General features: G+C 39.1%; 1 protein-coding gene across 3 annotated transcripts in view; it reads left to right on the top strand.

Moving 5' to 3' along the window:
- Positions 1-23235, top strand: part of BRAF (B-Raf proto-oncogene, serine/threonine kinase) — an 81557-nt gene that overhangs the window by 2883 nt on the left and 55439 nt on the right. For 2 of the 3 annotated variants that reach the window (XM_052667690.1, XM_052667692.1), the window contains exons 2-3: positions 12040-12141; positions 22552-22815. In XM_052667690.1, the coding sequence (XP_052523650.1) occupies positions 12040-12141; positions 22552-22815 (366 nt within the window). Of the gene's footprint in view, positions 1-6809; positions 6934-12039; positions 12142-22551; positions 22816-23235 lie in introns of those variants that run through there. The other variant, XM_052667691.1, reaches the window with a different exon arrangement.

Below are 23235 nucleotides of genomic sequence, written 5' to 3' on the forward strand. Positions count from 1 at the left end.
GCTAACGAGTTCAAGGCTTGGAGTTGTGACAAACCAGTTTATGGCATATCATTCAACTCGTGGCCAGTTTTGAATCGAATAATGAATCTAATGCTTCAAGAGCTGCCCTTGCAGCATAACTGCTGATACTAAAATTCTTCAGATAATGAAGCTGTTACGTAAGAGTGTAGTAACTGCAAAGGCATTTTTTCTACATTGAATCCAAGTTTAGGAAGAGTAGTTTCACACGCAGATGTAAGAACATTATGTTTAGGAAATAAGTCCTTTGCAGGAGCATAAGGATTTGATAAGAGCAGGGGCAAGTGAACTGGGGGAAAGTGTCCTCTTCTGCTCACCGTTCTCTGCCTGGGGGAAGCACTGGCACCCAGAGCATGCAGCCTGGCTCTTACCCTGTGATTCTCAGGACAAGAGATTGTTTGGATGGAAGGCTTTTAGAGTGGTGTAGGGTTGTTGATACAGTAGTGTGCGTGACAGCTGGAAGAAAAGGCTCTGTTCTTGTTGCTAGAGATTATTTACACCATTATTAAATAATTCAAATGGGATTTTCTTTACTTGGAGCTTTGTGTCCTGAAGTGCTTTTTGAAGACAAAAATGACTGAAAGTTGTGAAGTGAGGCTCTGAGCTCTTGGGCAACCGATGGCTTTCTAGGTGGCAGTGCTGGAGTTGATCTGGTGCAAATGTTAATTGTGTATTCAGAAACTTTAATCTGACAAAACAGATTTAAGAGGGAAAAGAAAATTTAGCATGAGAAGGTACCTCTAAACCTGAAATGAAATAACTGGTGGGCTCTCATGAAGCAATCCTGTTGGTACGCTAAGAAAAGTCAATGTTCTTTTTCTCTCATTGCTTTCGTAGTTTAGAGAATATGTTTTCGGTGTGGCCTCAGTTATGTTTTGTTGCTTTTGTGTTTAATGACAGATTTAACTTTACGGTTGGTGAATGGTGTTCTATTTAATTGTGAGAACAGGTTAAACTTTGGGTATGAGATGCTTTGTGTCCAGCCAATGTTGTGCAGGCGTGTATCTCAGAAGATAAATGTGGTGTTTTTTTGCACAGCAGAAGCAAAGTCCTTACCTCATCGTGCTGTCTGACTTTGGGCTGCAGCTTCGAGTAGATGCTGTAGCTGGGGAGAACCTAGAGGAGGGTGGCAAGGGAGATGTGAGGTCTAGCAGATCAGATCTTTGGGGAAAGACTGAAAAACAGAGGGTTGTTTTTGTTTTTTAAAGGAGTGGGAATTGTCAAATTTGATGCAAAAAAAGACTGCAAATAGTTTGTTCTCCAGACTCATGGTTATTACTGCCAGAAGTAGTGTGTTTAAATGGTGACAGAGGAGGTCGTTTTGAGTTACACAGTTTTCTTTATGGCTGGGGACAGAAGCATGAAAGATTTTCTTAGCTAACTTATACAAGTGCCCATTAGTAGATTCTGTCAGTTGCACAGGCAAATATATTTCAGGAGTGGTGGAAGGTAGTTGATCCAGGTGTAGGGAAAGCAGTGATTCAGACCTCATCTTCTTCCATACGCTTCTATGGTTCACTCTTGGCAGGGCAGATTGAATGCTAGAATGTAACCTTGAAATACTTGAGTTTAGTGGGGATGTTAAAAAGATTCCTGCTGATGATAGTTTTTTCCCCCCCCAGAAGGCAATGGGATTAACAGCTCTGTCCTGTAGCAGTTTGTTTGATTACACAGAACTTGCTTATTAGATGAGTATATTTAGAAAAGCTTTGGTGTCTCAGGGATTGCTTTCTACCTGTGTGGATATCCACAAATTGGTTGGATACAAGGTGTGTGGCTGTATTTTTGTGAATGTGTGTTAGTACTTGAGCTCTTAGGCTTTTTCTACTTGTAGTAGTTGTTGAACTGCAAAGTGTCTCTTTTAATGCTGTTCTAATAATATCTTTCTTGATGCTTGTTGTAGCCAGGAAAGGCAGTTCTTTTGTTGCATCCAGTTGGCCAGATGAGAGAGCTCCCCTATTCTGCTTTGCTTTGTTATTTTTTAACAAGTTTATAGCTCAGTTTTATTAATTGTCGCACCAATAGAAAAGTTGCATGAAAGATTTAAGGGTGAATTTTGCTTAGGAGGGAATAGGATTTTGTATGTACTTGCAAAAGAGATAAAAGAGGGTTTCACAGTCTGAAATGGATAGTTCAAGTCCAGCCTTACGTAGAACCTACAGGTTTTTCTCAGAGACACTTTTTGAATTTTTATGTAGCACGTTTCAATCTGAACAACCTGCTTGAAGAGCAGCGGTGCGGTGGAAATGCCCTGTCAGAACGGTACTCCTGGATGCCGAACGCTGCTCCCTGTGGCTGTGGTGCACCAGGCAGTGCCCTGCCACCGAGAGGGGCACGCGTGGCCATTTTGTGTGCCTCCTGCCGTGCGCTCAGCCAGATCCGTGCTGTGCCACGTGAGCACCACGTACAGCCTTCTGAAATCGATCCACTAACGCTGAAGAAAATTAGCATCACTTTTGCTGGCTTTGTTTTCCTCAGGATTAATGAGCTCGGCAAGGCATCTGGTGAGCTCCAAGCCCCTTACGAAGTAGGTGACAAAAAGAATGTGGTTTGGTAGAATAGTGCTAGTGTGGTGGGCTTGATTCTTGCTCCTCCCCACCTTGTTTTTTTAAGGCCATCTTTGTCCCATGAAATTACCACAGTGCCCTTCAGGTTTGGTTTGGTTTTTATTCTATATTTGAATGAGATCTCTCTATCTGACACCTTAAGTCTTTGAGGCCTTAATTTTCCTGTTGCTCACTTGCAACAATCTTACTTGATTTCTCTGGGTTGCTTCTGGGTGTACAGTTCATAGAAATGTGTTGACGTGCCGTAGTTTTCCCAGTGTGCCAATGATGTGAAGGTCCTCCATGGGCTTCTTGTATACTAGGTATACTTTCCCTGCAGCTTTGGCCACATGAGAGTCCTGGCTACAGGATTTTGTTTTCTGATGTCTTAGATGATTTTCATAATTTTTATCTGTTCACACATCTCTATGTGTGTACACAGCTCCTTTATCACAGCCAGTACAGAACATAGCAGTATGTGTACAATCGACATGTCTTTTTCTTCCAGTTGCTCTTGAGCTTTTGGGGCTTACAGTGCAATCCTCATCTATCCTCCTACACACAGCATCTTTCCAAAATGATGAAATCTGTATTTGTGCAATTGATTTCCTCTCCTGTGGCCAGTTCTGAAGTTACATGAGGCTGCTTGATGCAGAATTGCATGCCTTTTTTTCCTGTTTAAACTCCTTGTTGCAAGTGTTGGGCTTGTTACTCCACCTCTTTTAGTGTGTGTGTGTATATTTATATTTATATATAGGCAGCAGTGACTTTCTCAGTTCTTTCTGATGACATTATATAATTGTGGCCCCTGGCAAAAGGGAAAAAGATGATGGTCTGGTCAGATTTTAACCCACTTCCGTTGTCCAGAGGTGCTGTCTGTGCAGGCAGGAGTTGTCGAGGAGCAGCACTGCCAGCTGTCAGCCTGCCTTAGGAATTCCAACCCCTGTCAACAGAAAGGCTCAGAATACAGAACCAGCTCTCTTCAACATGGAGCTTCTTGTACCATGCAGGTGTAGTGCTTGGTGACAGCGAATTATCCACGCTATCGGGACTGTAGTTGAGATCATACGAGTGTCTTTGGGCACTGAAGGAAGTGTTCGTTCTCCTAAGTTTCATATCAAGAGAGATACTGTCCCACTATACTTGCACAACATCTACTATGAAAGGGAGATGGAATTTCTACGTGAGAGTTACCAGCTTTCTTTAAAATCTTGCACCTTGGAGGCAAGTTTGTTAGTGAACAGTATGTACTTACTGATTAAAACTCTGCTGCATGATGAGGTTGCTAAGATGGTTTTTTCTTACTGAAAGAAGGGGGACGTCAGCAGTAATATCCTCACTGTTGTGTAGTGAGGCCTCTCAGACAGCATAGCCAGTAGTAAAGTTGTTGGTAAACCTGCTGCAAAGTTGGAAATACTTCTCAAATGCAGTTACGTTGTGTCCGATCGGCATTTCATATCCACTTTATTTTGGATAACAGGATTGTTTTTGAGGGTAGATATAGAGGGCCTAGTTGCCTTCCCTCTCTGGCGCAAGTTACTTACTAATAATGCTTGAAAAGCACTGTCAAATCAACGTGAAATAAAACATGACTATGACTTGAAGAAGTTGGTAGTATGTATGTAGGTATCTGGAAGATCTGTGTGCTTGTGGCCTCAGCCTTTGAACCGGTATCGTAAATTTACTCATTAAGTCTTATTAGGCCAAACCTTCTCTACAACTTTATGTAATGTGGATTTCAATTGGGGTCTTTAGCATCATCTGAAGTAGTTTTCAGAAATGATTTCTCTCAGTATTCTCGTAATTTGACTAGAATACTATTTGTTAGTGATAATAAATAATTGTGACTGATCTTAAGCTTTTGCCAGTAGTTAGAAATTGATATAACTCGTCTCAGTCTCTAGATTGAGCAGTCACAGGTTATAGATCTTGCAGCAGGTTTTATGTGATCAGTAGTTCTTTGGTTTAATCAGCTAAAGTCTGACTGAATGAAATGAAAATCTTTCTGCATTTTCTCCGATTTTCTGAAGCAGACCTTTCTTTACCACTATTCCATCACCACGTGTCTTCTATCTTGCTTATTTATTTGTTTTTAAAACCTTCCAAGCTCTTTGTACAATGCATGGCGCGGAGCCAGTCCTACCTTGGAAGTTATTTCATTTTTCATGGTGCTGCTGGAGTTGGTAGGCAATCTGAGCTGCTGAGCTGAACATTAAATGCCATCCAGGAAAACGTGGTTTCTATGGCAGTTTCTATTTGTGACTGTTTTCCAAAACTACGGGCAAATTACTTATACCTGTTTTGTGTTGTTTTTGTTTTGTTTTATAATTTTGATATCTGTTTAAGAGAAGAACACGATGCCTCAGCTCCTTTATTGGATCATAGCCACACTTAACACAAATATACTCTAGTTTCAACTGACAGTTTCAACTGTCTTACATTCTCTAGCCAGCTAGTAGAAAGCATGTGCACCATGTCATAACAGTTTAATGGTTGAATATTGTAAAGAGTATAGCAGATGATTTTTGTGGATTGATAACATGAGCTTTTGAATAGGTGCTGTTTATCTTTTCTAGGCAGTCTAATGAATTGTGTGCTCTGGCAAGGAGAGAGCAGACTGGGTTCTGTAGTCCAGGAGAGACTATGTTTTGTCAGTTTAATTAATGTGACCCAGCCTGTGTAAGAGGCCTGCTTGGCTAGCATTTGCTTCTTAGATCCAATTATTGTAATTAGCTAGTTGTTAGCTGCTGGCTTTCCATCACAAATATGACTTGTCTTCAGTGCTAACATATGTGGAGCAATAGTCTGGTGGATGCACAGTAGTTTCAGTTCACCTCTGTATGGGATTCTCATTTGTTGCGAGTCTGTGGTAGTTACCTTTCTAGAACAAAATTGCATTCTTAAATTAGAGTCATAAAAATTCAAATTAGAATCGTAGAATGGCCTGGGTTGAAAAGGACCACAATGATCATTTAGTTTCAACCCCCCCTGCTACAAGCAGGGTTGCCGACCAGCAGACCAGGCTGCCCAGAGCCATTAGTAGATATGTATAATTAGTAGATATGTATAAAAAGTTCCCCATGCCCCCTTTTTAATTTTTAGCCTTTGACAGTCTTGGCAGAAGTTTTAAAATTCATAAATGTAAATACAGTGAATTGTGTTAGAATTCCATCTGTGTGATCCTCGTGACTACCACAGTAATACCAAGGGGAATGAATACAACTAATAGTAATTGCAGCACCAAGGTCTGGAGGAATGTGGAATAAGAGATTAAGTTTGATGAAAAACACCCAAAATTGATGGTTAACAATTTAAATGTCGGCTACAAACACCTCTTATTTTTCACACTCCTGTGTTCTGCTGTGGTAGAAAACATGTTGACTTTCTTTTTGCGGTGCTTGGAGGCAAACACTACTTAGCAGCGAGCAGCAAAGACGGTGATGCAGAAGCGGGGGACTGACTGCGAGCTGGAGCTGAACAGGAAGGCTGCTGCTTCCTGCTAGCCTCCATCCACTGACCTGTGGGTGCAGAGAGAGAAAAGGTGACTGCAGCAGCTGTAGCAGTCACAAGGTCCTCTGCCAAGCTATTTCAGCACAGTAGAGTGGCAGAAAACTTACCTTCATGCAGAAGAGAGTTTCTTTCCTCATGTAGCGTACTGAGATGGTTCAGGCGACTAGGAACGTTTGAAGTATGAATTTCTTTTGTTTTAAGAGGAGGCAACCTGAAAGGGAGGGACCTGACAGATTGAAAGGCTGCTTATTCTGCTTCGAAAGTAGAGCTCAGTGGTGAGCAATGCCATTTGCCTTCAGAATTAAACTAAGGAAAAGACATGGATTGCCTGGATTGCAAATAAATGAGAGATGTCCGAATATTAAGTAAAAACTAAACGTTTATTATACCAGGATTTGATGTGATAAAAGTCTCCTGGTAAGGAAAGAAAGTCTTTAGTGAGTGTGCTTGTCTTACAGGGGTGTAGTGGAAATGCTGAGTCACGGCCTGAAGCAGTGATTGAGCACCTGGTGGGAAGTCAGGGCAACCCTTGGAGCTCAGCTACATGCAGTGCACCTGAGTGACCTGAAGGGCTGGAGCCAGGATCCATCCCTTCACAGATCTCAGGTAAGGGTTGGCAGTGGAGGCAAGGGGATCTTGCTGGAGATCTCTGTGTACCTCAAGTGTTCTAAGGGTAAGCAGATTCTTTCCTTAACTTCTATGTCCACTGCTGCCCTGTTTGAGCATATCCTCACCTGCTACAGCCTGGGACTTTACTACTATGTTGCTGTGCTTACCGTTGCGTTACAGTGTTACAAGGTGGAACAGTTACTCAGCAGTTCTAATGTTGATTGTTTCTTCTGTTAACTCCTCGTTAATGGTGAGACTGATACATGAGCATTAACGTGGTCAGATGTTTTCTAGTTTTTTTTTTTTGGAGCAGGGAGGGAGTTGTTGGGGATTTTGTTCACAGACATAATGCTGCCATAAACACAGTTGGATATTTTTCCACTTTTGTGGAAAAAGAGACCTTTTCTCTTGGCTACAGTAATGTCTGTAGATACTAATGTCTGTAACTTGTTTACTCTCCTGTGAGTGTAAACTTCCACAGACTCATTCTGAACTATCTAGCTAACTGGCAGTGAAAATACACTGTCAAAGTTGGTTTCTCAGACATTTTATAGGAGTCACAGTGAAATGATTTGCAAATGTGAGTACTGAATTCAGCAAGATAAACTAGAAAAGGCAGTCTCTGTGTTAGCATTTGTCACTTCTATAAAATCCTGTGTGAATCTCATTGCAAGCTGGTTTTTGATTCAGTGAAATTTTTCCTCTGCTCATGTTTTTCATCGTGCTTGTTTTAGATTTTTTTTTTTTTTTCTACACCACAGAAAATATGATAAGCATAAGGAGCTGTCAGAGCAAGAAAAATGCAAAACTGAGCAGAGTGTGTGAGTTAAGAGAAGCTTCTCTTGAGAGATGGAGAAAAGCTAGAACCGGAGGGAAGACTATCTTGCTCACTCTATGTGCACGTTACATTCCAGTGTATGAATGCAGAACAGGGAAAGTGGGCTTTGTAAGAGGAAGGGAGAGTGCTAGCACTGCTCTGGGTTGTTGAGTGGAGAACAGATCTCAGGAGAAGATAGCAAAATGTGAGAAAGGGGCAGCAGTGGTTTTTCATTATCTGGGGAAATGCAAGTTCTCTTGTTGTGCGCACCCTAAGGTGGGGTTCTGAGTTAGTCCCATTGCTGTGTCCCCTCGCCTGCCTTAACTCCAATCCTTCATTTTCAAGCTAGTGAAGTCCATCTAAGAATGACTTCAGACATGACAGCTTTCTAAAAGCAGTTTCTGACAAGTGGGCACTAGCCCAGAAGGCTAAACAATTGCATGGATTCTGTGAGAAAGAAGCCTGGAGGGACTGATTAGAACAGTACTAGAGAGGTGTTAATGAATTCTGTCCTCATTGTAAAGCCATTTTGAAATCAAATTCTTCAATAGCTGCTTTGTCCCGTTAAAGTACCATCTATCATTGCCAATTGTGATAATCCAAATGCAGAACATACCGTTTCTGTGCAAAGAATGACTTTTTCTTTGTTGTTTATGGAATATATTCAAACTTCCAGGTGTCTTCTACCAAATGTGGATGTGGAGGTTAGAGTTAGGATGTGCTGCAAGATTTGAGTTCTGATATCAGATGCAAAAGGTAGAGAAGACATTTCACTTTGTGCTTTCTCGGGCAGTGCATATTTTGACAAGCAGCAAAGAATGCAAAAATAACTTTATGGCTTATAGTCTTTCAGTTGCAGAGCTGTCGCGTTTGCTGAATAGAATGGATTTGGGCTCCTATTTATCTGACTTGCCTCTGGCTTGAAATAGGTTGTCATCTTTTCATTACATTGCAAGAGAGTGCTTATTTGTGAAATTAATGCACGGTTATCCACAGTGGGCAGATACAAGCTGATGTATTCCAGAGTGTCTGGAATATCTCCAGTCTTCTATCTGTCTGTATCCCTGTCAGCCTCTGTCAGCTTCTTTCTGTCAGCAGCACTAAAAGGAGAATCAAATCTCATCTCGTGATAGAGAATAACCTTAACCTAATGCTACCAAAGAAGACAGAGACTTTAAAAAATAAAAAATAGAAAGATCAGGTTATCCTAGATGCAAAGGATTCATTACTTTTTTGTGGAACTGTAATGAAACAGTGTGTCTCAAAAAAAAAAAGCAACCATGCTGCTTCCAGTGGATTGTGGCTGGACTTGTACATGGACAATATTGTGTGCATTGCAGATCAACTTCAGGATACATCAGTGTTTCTATCACCTCTCTTAGGCTGGCAACAGGTTTTGTATTTCTGCAAGATACTTGGCAGTAATTTTTTTACAGTAATCCCTTTATCTGCATTTTATGCATGCCTTCTCTAGAAATAGAAGAAAACTGCACAAATCTGCTGGCCATTGAGAAAGAGTAGATGTTATTTTTTCTCTTGTTCATGGTAAAACTCCACATCTGTGTGATACATATGCTGGGGACATGGTATGTGAAAGTCTCTTGTCTCTGATTGTGCATGATGTAGACTGAATTGGGGCAGGATATCTGAGCAGGCAAGTTTACGAGGAGGAAAGGAGAGTGCTGGCTGTGCAAGTGCAGCCCTTAATGGCTTAATTCCTGAGAGGAGGAAGTTAGGGGTGCTGTGTGCAGAAGCAGACATCTTGGTGTCACAGCAGGTAACTTGCACCAGGCAGCAGGTCTGAACTCCCGTCAGAGAAAGGTTTAAGTTCATTCAATTAAATTGGAGTTGTTGTAGGTCCTGCACAACAGAATGCAGTATGCATGCGTGGGTGTTGAGTCTCAAGGAGAATTAGCTACCCAGATGAGGGATGCTCTGGACACAAATAACAGTATATAAATATATTCACTGATACAGAATGCCAGAAGGTAGCTTTATGCAAGTAGTACTAGTTATCATGTGCAGGGAAATTGTGAAGCTTGGAAATTTGCTGTGTCCCATGCTCTTATGCATGCCTGGTTACGGCTAGTGCATGCTGGTCGGTACAAGACTTGTGAGAGCTTTTCAGCTTGTCAAAAGACTGTTGATGTATAAGGCACTTAAGATAGGTTTTCCATTTCTGTGAGCAACGAGTAATGATTCAGTGCCGTGGCTGACTTTGATAAATTTCAGTGTACTCCTAACTATGAGTTGCCTTTCTAAGGTAATAGAAATCCATGCTGTTTCCCTGCAAGATTCATTTGTGAAAGGCTCTTACTTCAGTGCTCAGAAGGCAATACAGTAGGTAATTCAGGGCACCATTTCCAGCCACTCTGAGCAATATATGACTTAAACTTCAGTTTCTTCAGATGGTGCAGTCCAGTAGCTGGCAGAAAATTAAAAAAAAAAATAAAATAAAATTGTTAGTCATTAATTTTTTGCTCTTGTCCTGGTAATAATTTAACAGGAAAATTTCTGCCCTCTGTTTGAGGCTGTTGGACTTTCTTGCTGAGTTCTCTTCAGTAGCACACTTCCTATGTGCATTTTATTGTGGCTTTGTTACAATTATTTTTCTATTCAGTAGCTTCTTTGTGTGAGGGAACATTCTGATCATTTCACACAAAGTAGAAAATAACCTATGAGCCAAGAAGTTGATTTTCAGTCTTCAAAAAAAGTATTTGAAAACTCATCTGGCAGGTGAAGCATCTTCTCTCCCTGTCATTACCAGACATTAAGTGTAGTAAGTTACTGATATTAAGGTATAATAAATGTTGAGGGTGACTTCTGTGGGTAGAGTTGCCAGAGTGAATAAGAAAAGTTGCATAAAATAGCAATGAAACCTTTATTCTGAGATATTCTTTTTTAGTTTGACATAAATTTTCTGTATACACCGTGAGGTTAATGGCATGTTAACGTTTATGCAGTAACCAAACATCAAAAACTCTTACACTGAACACATTAATTGACATGGGGAACTAATGCTAGCTCGTTCTCTTCACCAAGCTGTGCCCACCTCTTGCCATCTTTGAAAAAAACATCAGCAAACTGCAGAAATTCTGCTGTTTGCTGCTGCTTAGCTATCCTAGCTTCAACATATACGTTGATTCTAAGTTGAGAAGGAAGCTGACTTTGACAGTTGCTTTAAGAGAACCTACCTACAGAGTATTTGAGTATCGCACTCTTTGTTTGATGTTCAGCTGTTCCTAAATTAGGCCAGGAGTTATTCCATACCACATGCGGTAGGCTGTGAAGCCATGGGGAGTGGCTGCTGCTAAAGTCTTGCTGGGCATCAGCCAGCAAGGTAGTGAGACCTCGTGTTGTTGGCAGGCAGTTGGTGTTGTTGAGCATCACCTTGATTACCCAGGTAGCATATGAGCTCTGCATTTTGAGTGAACGTCTCAAGTTTTACCTAGTAAAACTTGTGTCAATCCAACTTGAGTTGGTCCCTGTTATTGCTACGTACTTGCATCTTCTTTTTGAAGAGGTAAGTTGTCATAATTTGTATGTCCATACCCAGTCTTGAGTATGTATATATTATAATTCATGAAATAGGTATGAGTTAAAGTAAAAGATATATAGGAATCCTTAAAATTCCCTTGGAAGAAGCACTGTATTTTTATTTATAATTTTTATTTTGGTCTATAATAATTAATTTTTTACAATATTTTATTTTTTGTTTTTTCTTTTTAATCAATTTTCTGACCAGCAGTAGCTGTGAGGAAGTAATTCTTCTGTTTTTCTCCCTCTTCCCCCCAGTAAATTTCTGAATTTTTGGGGGCTAAAATAGTTGCTTAAATATGTGTAATGCTTTTTTTTTTTTTTTTTTTTTTTTTAAAACCTAATTTGAGTAGTGCATTGGTGCCCTTATAGGTGTTAGGATTAGAATTCATAGTGTTATTTCTCTATACTAGCCTCCAAGTCCTGAAGACACTGAAAAATATGTAATGACCTGAGTTATTTCATATTGCAATTCCATGTCTTCTCTGAGCATGTAACTGTCTCTTTCAAATCACATCCAAGTTCATTTAAAAAGAAAAAACAACTTGCACGGTGGAGGAATGTACAATTCACGTTATAGAAAGTGCTTATGATCAAGAAATAAAACACTAGGTCTGGATTATGTGAATGCTGTTGACATGGATCGCTTATGACTTAAAAGAACTCCACTAAACTTTGTAACCCAACTTCTATCGTACTACAGAGCCTTGCAAGAGAAGTACTTAATATAGTTTTGATAAACATAAAAAATAGAACATCAGAAGTTTTTTGTTCAATGGTTTGTGAATTTTAAAGCCAAATTTATTGTATCAGGGAAGCAAGCTGTATGCTACTGACAGTGGATGATCCGAATAGCATTGTACGTTCTACCTGATATCCTAATATTTTTTAATGGGCTTCTGCTATTAAATATCTAGGAAATATAGATTGTTTTGGTTTAGGGCTGATTCTGTAGACTGTCTAGGATTTAATTAAGTTAAAATATTTAATTTTCTATTTTAGGTGTGGAATATCAAACAGATGATTAAATTAACACAAGAACATATAGAAGCGCTGTTAGACAAGTTTGGAGGAGAACACAACCCACCATCAATATATTTAGAGGTAAGTTTGTGCACAAATGAATGAGGTTAGATTGTTGTGTGATATCTACATCTTTATGTAAAGCATCCTATGTTAAATATAACTGTAGTAAGAGTACATTCTCCTCATCTTCTAGAAACCTAACTTTCTTTCTGTGCAGATAGAAGGGAATTGTGTGGGATTTCTGATATTTATCAGTAAGGGAAGATCAGTAGCGTGTTCTAGCAGTTATGCTTGTGCAACTGAAATGTAAGACATCCTTTTTGGTGCAAGGGGGAAAAATTATGGGTGCTTGTATAGTACAGAAATGCATGTTCTGTTATTACAAGTCATATGTGTAACTAGCAACAGGACTAGAGGGAATGGCCTCAAATTGCACTGGGGGGGACATTTAGGTTGGATGTTAGGAAATACTTCTCCAAGAGAGTGGTCAGGTGTTGGAGTTGCTGTCCCAGGAGGATTTCAGGAAACATTTAGATGTTGCAATGAGGGACAGGGTTAGTGGGAAATATTGGTGACAGGAGGACAGTTTGACTGAATGAGCTAAGATGTCTTTCCCAACATTGATAATTCGATGATTCTGTACACACGTGAAGGCATAGGACTATCTTTGCCTTTAAAGCAGTTGCCTTGCTTTTTTTTCCCATTTCAAATACAGTTATGTAGAATCCAAAAGTTGTTACTGGTAGAAGGAACTTTTCTTATAGAATTGCAGGGAGGAAGAAATAGTTTTCTACTGTACTTGGTTTATAAACTAATTACAGAGTAAATCTTTTTTTCATTACTCAAAATTCATTAAATTGTGTTGAATTTCATGACACACATGAAACAGTCCATTAAGGACCGTAGTAAGCCTATAAAAGACCATATGCACAAGTTACATCATCTGTTAGGAACTGAATGAGTATCACTTGCTCCAAAACCTGCCCTCTTCTTGTTTCTTTCAAGTATTGAAATAACTGGAAGTCAAGCAGACTTATTTTGCAGTCTCTTCAATTGTAATTGCTGCCCAAAGGCACTGAGTAATTAAAGATCCCAGTATTTGACATATTTCTAGCTTTTATTGTAATATGTGAGAGCAGGACAGTAACATGATTGTACAAATGTCGACAAAATGTCCTTAAAAGTTAAGGTCAAATTAGGCCCTCTGTATTCCCTTTATTTGATGTGAAATGGAAGTATTGAATGAGCATTAGCTATTTTAACCACTCAGTGGTACGTAAATACGCCTGTTTTCACACACACCTATTCATTCCGTATCTTTGGATTTGATATTGCTGTGTATGTGTTGGTTTTATTTGATGATAGATCAAACTGGAATAATAATGAGTCTAATGTCTACTAGGTCTGGATTTCAGGTTATGAAAAGATTAGTTTCTTTACAGTCATTATTTCTTTTTCTTGTAAAGTAATAAAAACTGAGATCCCTCTGCTGAAAGTCTTTGGATTGTTCCATAGCTCATTGATATGATAGAGGACATTTACAGTAGTAAGTCTTTACCCAGAAAATGTAAAGAGCCTGGTAAGTCTGAAATGTTTCACGATTGCGAGTCATCAAGCTTAAAGTAGGTTTTTGAGTTTGATGGCTGCTTGTGTAGCTGAGACAAAGCAGCAACTCAAGTTCATCAGTGGAATATACAAACCTTGCAGAACAGGCCGTGGTATTTCTTTACCACAGTGAGTTGTGCTGGAGACTCACATGAAGTGAGTCTCACGACAAGTAATGCTACTTCTTCAGTTATTTTATTCTATGAAAAAGAGCCTACCATCATTGAAATGAAAAGACTTGGTTTTTCCCCAACTCTTTGTTCTATGGCTCCTCTGCTTCCTTTGCTCAGATATTTGCAGTACCTAAGATATTTTGAGACAATCTAAGAGGAAAATGTTCTGGTTTTGCTGAATTTGCCAACCAGTTGTATACTGAATGTGATTATGGTGAAGTCCCATGAGTCCCAGATATGTGGTTTGAGTTAGGGAAGGGAAATAGTTTACAGCTGTGAGCCAAGAGCCTAGATAGAGGTGAGAGAGAGGGGAACATAGAGGTATGGATGATCATCAGTTTGGATTAAATTAGCCTCAGATTGATGGAAGTGAGTAGCATTGAATGTGCAAACCAGTCATTTGTGTACTGTGTAGATTTCCTGCAGTAGAACTTAAGTGTGAGGGAAGGAAAAGAAATACATTACCAGGTAACCTGATGCAAGACAAACAAGATTACTGTTTTCTTTTGACAATTCATTTCAGCTGAGCAACAGTTATCTATCTGGTGTGTCCTTTCTGTGCCCTTCTAGTCTTCTTGGCTTGACCAAGAACAAAGACTGCTGCTTTTTTCAGAATTTACTTTGCAGCCATTTATCCGAGTGTAGTCTGCCACTGCTAGAGCTAATAGATCAACTTTCTGCACTCATCTCCTTATCAGAAGGACCAGACCAATCCTGGCTGCAGGATGGGAGGATGAAGTTGTGTGTAAAAAGCTGTGAATGTAGTTTGATAAAGCAGTGAAGAACGTTTCCTTCCAGAAATTGCAGGACTAAGAAAGTACAGTAGTTTTTATATGCATAAAAAGAACAGGAAATTATGCAGAACACACGTGGGTAGCTTAAGCAGTTCAATTGATAACTCATCCTTCTGACATCTGTGAGAAGTAGCAAAGTACCTGTGCACAGAGCTGCTGGGTGCTGTTGGGCTTTTTGCTCAGTTTCTATACCTGGGCATCACCACTGACTTCTGTACATGATTTCCACCTTCCCCAAGAGCTTCACACCTTGGACTTGTCACTGTTCAAGCACATACAAGTATACTCTTGAACAGGAAAGCACCGTAACTTAAACTCTGTGCAGCCTTTTCTGATTTGTTACGTACTGTTTTGCCAAAGTCTCATTTTTTTTTTCTGTACAATGCAATATTACCTTGCTTTCACCAAAATGTGTTTGTATAATTTCTGTCATATTGATGATGTCACTTACCTGTTTCCTTCCATTGCTCGGATCATCTCAATTCCTCATGAAATGTGTGCAGCACTTAAGGACTTCTGTGGACTGTGTCTGTTGATCATCTCTGATGGGGCTATCAGTAATAATGTCTGTTTTTCTTATACAAAGGTGGAATTATCCAAAACTAATTGCTGGATAAGAACCTGCAACTGAACATATTTCTTTCACCCGTGTTGTCTTTTGCTGTTGTGAACTAGATGTTTGTTATTGTATTGCTTTCTTCAAAACCATGGCTTTTTGATAGCTACTGAAGGTCTGACAGCTGGTATTTTCTGATGAGTTCCATAGGATTCGTTCAGTTCTTTTGAGTGCTCCTATGGCTTATATCTTTTGTTTCTTATGCCTCTTAGCACCTGCTGAACTTTACAGGACTTAAAGCACCTGATATAAGGCTCCTGGCCTGTAGTAGTACTGCCTCTATAGACCTGTCAAGTAAAGTTGTAATTGAGTCTGGTTACCAAAGAGCATTTCAAATAAAAGAAATAAAAGGTGTAGAAAGTGCCCATAGGAGATCTGAAGAACTGGATAAAAAAAATTCTGAAAACATACAAAGAATTTAAGTAAATTATTTTTGCATTGAATGTAAGATCTACACCTTGTTTAAAAATAAAAATGAATTTGTGTTTCGGAGTTGCTCAAGAAAATAGGTGCTAATGAGATTTTAATTCTGTGCTTGTCTGAGCAAGTGAGGAGACGCACAGAAAGTGTGACAGGTTTTTTAATTTGGAGGATGGAGTTTGATGAGTTTTACATAAGAAGAATTTTAAAACTGACAGCTATTGTTGCAGCCATCACTTCAGGATTTGTCAATTGACTGTGAGAGAAGAATGGATTACCTGAAATACTGAAAGTAATTGACACTATGTTGAGTTCAGCATATATTTCATTACTCCTGCAAGAGGTGTACTCAGAGTCACCCTGCTTTGATCTGTCATTCCTTACTGATGGTCTTAAAAAAGGACTCAGCACCTGGAGTAGGGCCTTCAAACCTGTGTTACTGTGTGCAGCTCCTCAGAGTGGAAGAAATAGCATGAAGCTGTAGGGTAGCACCTACTTGTCTCCCTTCTCTCAGCACTGGAAAGAAGGAGCTGGGGAAGGATAGTAAAACCATTGTGATACAGGGATAGGGAACTAAGTGGACAGATGATAGAAAAGAACACTCCTCATTAACCATACAATTTTCTTCTAATGGCTGTAATTAGTAATAGCTTTGGGCATCTTATCAAGGCTTTCTAATCTGAGTACAAGAAAAACATTTCTGCTTGTTCTGGATGGAAGAAATAATTAATGGATTAAGCATTGGCTGTATTAAAAGCTAAGTATGGCTTCTGGAATGTAGATAAAATCCTTTCTTAGGTAATCATAGCTCTTAATGCCTTCCCCTGTGTGAGATGCTTCTCAGATCTAACAGACCCCTGGAAATAACTGTCAAACGTTTGAAGTAACTGCTTGACTCAGTATGGGTAGAAATAGCATTAATAACACTTTTCTTCTAGAAAAGAGGCTGTAGGGGCTCTTTGACAGATTCTACCACGTTTTTGTAAGTACTCTGTATTGCAGCAGCTGAAAACATCAATGATTTCTATCTTCCCACATACTTTCTCACTGTGTTATATCTGTCCTTGAGATGATGTTTCCCAAAATACAGTTTGTGATTCACTGTGGAAAAACCCTTTTCCTAAAGATTTATCTAAGCACTGTAAATAGTGAAATCTTTACTGCAGACAACTTGAATACTATGATACTGGGAAGTCCTGGGTTGCAGTTGCAAACATTTTAAAAATGTGGGGTTGTACAGTCTTCTGTGATCAAATAAGCCTTTTTCATCTCTACCAACAAAATACTGATGAAAAGGGCAACACAAGTTAGGGGAAAAAGAATAAAGATCTGGACATTCCTAATGCTATGTGAAAGTAAACATTGTTTGTAAACTGAAACAACATACATAGATCCAAAGTGGCCAAAAGCAATTGGCTTTGATTTATAAAGGCAGGTATAGCAGTTGGACAGACGAATGCAACGAGAAAGGCATTGTAACAAGGGTGAGATGACAGAAGGACCAGTGCAATAGAAAGGTGCTATAATGGAAGGAAAGAAAACTGTTCCCCCATATCAGAATGTTCTAGGTTCACAGGGGAGAGCCTCACCAGGGAGGGATCTCCAGAAAGAGATTCTTCCCCAGTGGCAGTCAGCTCCTACATGACGTGTAAGAGAGGTTCAGCCAGGCTCCCCCCCTTCCTGTCTCACAGGTGAATTACCTTCACCAGTGCGCCCTGGGCTGACCTGGTCCTTTCCCCAGGTGAGCAATCAGTGGTTCAGGCCGTGACTCAACAGTTCCCACACAGAGGGAAGGAAAGGTTAACAAACAGGATTGTTCCAGACTCTCTATTACGGTTCAAGAGCCCTTATTTAAAATTCCAAAATGTCATATCTTTCTTATCTTATTACATTTTAACATCACCTGTGACAAATTTCTCTGAGAACTTAATTTAGCTGTACTGACCCATTAAAATGGAAACAGCTGCTCACAAAATGAGGTTGCATATTGTGCCTGTACTTTCCTTCAGCTGTCAGTGCAAGAGCAAGCTGCCTGACCTTTTGGCATTCAGGTGCTGCACAAAATAAAGCAATGTACAAATACATAGGTGGAATGATATTGGTATGAAATAGGTTTCAAAGCTCAGTCAGCTTTTTAGCGTTACAGGAATTTTCTTCTTTCTTAGCCTAGCTTTTGGAAGCAATTGAAAATGAGAATGATGGTACTAGAGAGGTGCCTATCCCTAACTGGTGTGGTTTTTCTAGTTTATGTCTAATTCTCCAGGGAAGGTAATTTTGATCCAGAGGCCTTGCTGCTGCCATTTTTAAGAGTTTGGCTGTTGAATTTTGAGAGGGTATTTCATTCCTTGTTGCTGTATTACTATAAATTTATTAAAGAAGATTGCTGATGTAGAGTGCGTTTTATGCATCAGCAGGCAGATACAGTCTGAAATGGATCGTAATGATGACTCTGTTTGTTTCAAACTGCTGGTGGTATTCAAAGAAAATATTTACACTAGGAAACTTAGTGGCTCCATGGAGAGATTCACATGAACTTTCACCAGGCTCCTAGCACAAGTTGATCAAATACGTTGGACTCAAATTGGAGTGTCTAAAGTTAGTCTAAGAACAGATTTAGGCATCTTACTAAATGCAGAAATCCTGATCTACGTTGCTGTCTATCTTCAGCTATTATTTAACTTCAGTGAGATTTGCATTTGATCAACCATCTAAAAGGTTGGACATCTTTTCAATAGAAATACAATCTGACAGCCTGGAAGCTGTCATTTAGGCTTCTAAGATCCTTAGAATGTATGGGCACTACCTAAAAAATGATTGGGGAAGGGAGAGAAAATGATAAAACCACTTGGTGTGCTGGAGCTTAGACTAAATTTCTAATGATGTGAGAAGGAAGAAGGAGAAACCATGTTTTGCTACCTGGCTTTGCCCTAGGTACATTTTTTTAAAATACCTGATTTGTTATTTTTACTTTTCTTAAATGTTCTAAATGGAATGTATAGCCTGGTTGCAGCCTGTGGAAGCAAATTTCAAATATAACATGAATAATAAGTAATGTAAAAATACTCATGTTTTTGAGGAAATCCCTTGTCTGTGTAATCTTGGCACAGCTGTGTATCATAACATGAGTTCTGTTGACTTCTGAAGTCAGTACTAATTCTATCGATATGTTGCAACATTTAAGTAGTAACTTTATTTTTTTTCAGCTCTGCTGCTTGTGAGCAAGCAGTTGTCATCCTGTGGCACGTATGTAGATTGCATGTAGGAATTTCTTATGCTTCAGATGAACTTGACAGATTACCAGGCCTGTGTACGTTTTACTTGAAGTTTCAGGAATATTCTCTCATGACTTGCATACATACTGACACGCAGTGTAATTAAAATCAGCTTTGCCTTCTAGCTTAGATAACTATAGAGTTGCTTGTAAATTTAAATGATGCACCAATTTAAATCTAGTATTCAGCTTTTAGAATGTATCTTTTCTATGACTTATAGAAATACTGCAAATTGACACAAAATTGGGAGCTTTCTAATGATACAGTGCACAAACGTGTTTGTTGTGGATAATATACATGATTAAAGACACTTTGTTTTTTGGAGTGAGCCAACAGAATCCCAATGGCAGCAACAAGCACAACAGCAAAGATGAACTCAGAATTTTGAATGGAATTTTGAAAGCCTTGAATGGAATGCCTGAATAGCACCTTTACTTCTGAAGTGCCAGTAAAATACTTCATTCCATTAGTCATGAGAATGTTCTGCATAATCTTTTTTTTCTATAGTAGATAAAGTACAAACTAACTAAATAGATTTGTGTTTCAGAAACTGGTGATGTTAGAAATCAGCATCAGGGTCGATCCGTAGGACCTTACCTGACTTGAAGACTTGATGTATGTCAGCTAATATGGCCTGTAATGTCAGTAGGCCAACTGTGTGGCACAAACTGCTTTCAAATACTTTGCCATAGATCATTTTTGCTTTTTTTACACTCCTTAAATTGAAGTCAGTCAGACAATTCTGTTTTGACTTGGTGCTGCTCTCTCTGTCATCAGCTGGTACTGATGTCTCACCGATGTGCTTCATTTTTAAAAACGAGATTCATTGGAGCTATTCTGTTTCTGCTACATGAACCATTGCAGCTTCTATGTAAAAATAGTTGTTTTTTAAAGAAAAGAAAAGCATATTTGAAGGGTAATAGTAGATTTCTGCTTTCTTGGTGTTCTGTTGCTAGATCTGCTGTGACATTGGGTTACAACACAATATTTTGGAGAATTCACCCCCATTTAAAGAAAAGAAAAAAAAAGCTTTTCATGTAAAGTCCAATGGTGTAGAATCCAAACCCAGCAACAGTTCCCAGTTTTCTATGCTCGTTGTTTATGCATTTAAGAAAAATCATTTGACTTTTGAATTGCATTAAGTGACAGCTGGAGCTGCTGGTACCAACATTGTAGCATTGGGCATTTTGAAAGGTGCGTGGAACTCTGCGAAGGAACGGAGCCCACAAGTATCCGGAAGTGGTGTAACGTTGCATGTGTTAGTTCAAACAGCCTTTTGCAATGTTCATGAGAAAAGGAAGTAAGTATTTAGAAAAGTATCGGTGAAATGATCGTAGTTTGTGACTCTTAATTTTTGTTTACTGAAAACTGTTCTTGACACATGGAACTCTTACTGGAATTTACATGAAAAGTTATTCCTGGAAGTAAGAATGAGGTGCTTATGTTACTATACTGCCAAAAAATGCCATTATTTATAATTGTGTAACTTTCAAATTTACTTTTCACAGTAGGATGAAAATGTTTTGGCCTTACGTCACAGAGCTTGTGGTCTATTCACGAAACCCTTGACACTTTCAGTTCTTAAAAGGAATTGCAAGCAATTCTCAGTTTTCCTGCAACATTTTGGGTTCAGAATTGTGGTCTTCACCATTACCCCTTAAGCAGCTTTTTCTTTCTTAGTCCCCACTGTCAAATTACTGTTCTCTTTGTTAATGCAATCGGTATGATAATGCAAATTTTGTGAGTGAGTCTATCCTGAGGGATCTTAAACCTTCTTCAAAAGAGAGAGGCCAATCGCTGTTTATTTACTATAAACTACCTGAGTTTGGTTAAAGCTGCACGTACACCCCTGGAGAAACAAATCCATAGTAAATGCAGTATTTGTGGCAGCATCGCTGAAACTAGAAGCATAGTTATTTTTTCCTCTTAAAAATAATATATTTTTTCCTGCAGATGTTTTGGTCAGTTTAATTCTGTAACTTTAATTAGAAACAAGTTCTGCACAGAGAACTGGAGGAAAGTAACTAAGTAGAAATGTAGCTTTCCCTGATGTAAATACCCCTTTTTTACCTCAGATACATGTGGCCTGACAAATCTCAGTCTTGCTGGAGGTCTAAGTAGGAAGTTCCTTTCATTACTCTTTAGATATTACATTTGTGACATCTTTGTTTCTTATTATCTATATAACATCCTTGGTTAGCACCAAAATGTTTATACAGCATGAAACAAAAGTTTCCTAACCGATGCATGTTTTCAGATTCAGAATTTTGAAGATACGTAGGTCACTGATGGTAGTTCCTCCTGTATGTTTTCATGGAAACTGCAACAGATACAAAGAGCACAATAACACTGTTTGATAGAGCAAATTTGCAGCTACAAAACGCTATTTTTCAGCGTGATCACCACCTTTAGCAATGCATTTTTGTCAACGATGAGCAAGAGCTGCATGCTTATAAAAATAATTCTGCACCAGTGGAGGTGACCCGCTGTCACTGTCAGTACTGAAACACACTTGCACTGCCTCACTGTGCTCGTATCCCCTGTTTGGTCTCCAGAAAAGTTCAGCAAGTGTTGATGAATGTCAGTGGGCGCCATTTTTTCTGCACGGAGAAATTCATTGGCGCACCTTTGCTTCATGGACGCTTTTATGTCAGATGCTGTTGTGACAGTTTGCCCTTCATCTGCCATCTGTCACACAGCAACTACGTATAATGGCAGCTGATGGGAAGGTTCAGCCTCTCCTGCCATCCCACCAACCTCTGCTTCTGATGCTGTTGGCGAAGGTCATAAACTTGGAGGCGTTACCTTTGGAGCTGCCCTGCTAATGCTTCTGGATACAGATTGAAATGGTCTTGTTACAAAGAAAGTTGATGGAAGCCATCTTTAAATGAAAATATCTACTCTTAGAGATCTGTGTTCATGGCATATTTGTTTAAAACTTCATGGACGAATGGTGCTGAACTTTTTGATATGGACTTGCATAGCCTTTACTTGTGAAAAGACAAACTAATCGCATATAGTTAAGAAAAAGCAAGGATCACTTTGGCGTGTTTTTGTGCAACTTTGTCATGGGGCGAGTTTAGTTGTTTTCTAATTGAAACATGTTTTTATACTCTGGTCAAAAAAAAAAAAAAAAAAAAAAAAGGAAAAATAATGTAGTGCCAGTGGTGAATGGTGAGCAGTGAGTGAGGTAAGTTGTCAGATACTGATGGCAAAAAGCAGGCTTTTGCTTCTCTTAATTATTGTGTTAAATGTATTACATTCCAACAGAACGATGCATTTAGCTTTAGCTGACAGCACTTGTTAAAGATTGCTGTTCTTTAAAGCAGTTCTAAGTTAGACTGTACAGTGCAGGTGCTTTAAAACTATGATCTGTGATTTCTTTTATCCACTTACCTGTTTCATGGATTAAAATTAGTTCAGAAGGTTTTAACATGAATTGAAAGCCATTAATTGTTTGCTTCCTGTTCTTGACCAGACGATTTTGTTCATATTTATAGGAAATACGAGTTAGTTCAGAATGTTTTTTGTTTTGCTTGTTCTCAGTTTACACTTCTGTTTTTATCTGAGGCTACTGGATCATTAAAGTAGCCCTTCTTCCTTCACAGGCCTATGAAGAGTACACCAGCAAACTAGATGCTCTACAGCAGAGAGAACAGCAGTTATTGGAATCCATGGGAAATGGAACTGATTTCTCTGTCTCCAGTTCAGCTTCAACGGACACAGTTGCATCATCTTCCTCCTCTAGCCTCTCTGTAGCACCTTCATCCCTTTCAGTTTATCAAAATCCTACTGATATGTCGCGGAATAACCCTAAGTCTCCACAGAAGCCTATTGTTAGAGTCTTCCTGCCCAACAAGCAAAGGACTGTGGTAAGTCAGTTTCTTTCAGCGTTCTTAGAACCTCAGTATTTCCTGTGTTCTTCTTCATGCAAAACTTAATTTAAGACCTGAAAAGACAGCTGTATTTGTGCTTTGCAGAACTTGGTTGTTTCGATGTGTTGGATATTTTCTACACTGTTAATACGAAGATGTGTGCTGTGTTGCAGTAATGGACAACACTTTCAGGAGTTCTGTAAGAGTTGAAGCAACTCAAGTATTTGCCTAAAAACAGCTCTCTTAAATAAATAATATTCTACCATTTTTCAACAGATAGGGGAGGTCAGGAAGCTCTGTTTCTTGTAATATGCAAAATTACTTATTGGTTTAAAAGGACAAGTTTGGGGAAGTTAATGTTTTTCATATAGTCAAAGTTGCTAGCAACTGTGAATGCTTGATAGCTAGAAGTAGCCT

This window comes from Tympanuchus pallidicinctus, unplaced genomic scaffold (genome assembly GCF_026119805.1).
Source record: "Tympanuchus pallidicinctus isolate F22 unplaced genomic scaffold, pur_lepc_1.0 scaffold8, whole genome shotgun sequence".
In the NCBI taxonomy this organism is placed as follows: domain Eukaryota; kingdom Metazoa; phylum Chordata; class Aves; order Galliformes; family Phasianidae; genus Tympanuchus; species Tympanuchus pallidicinctus.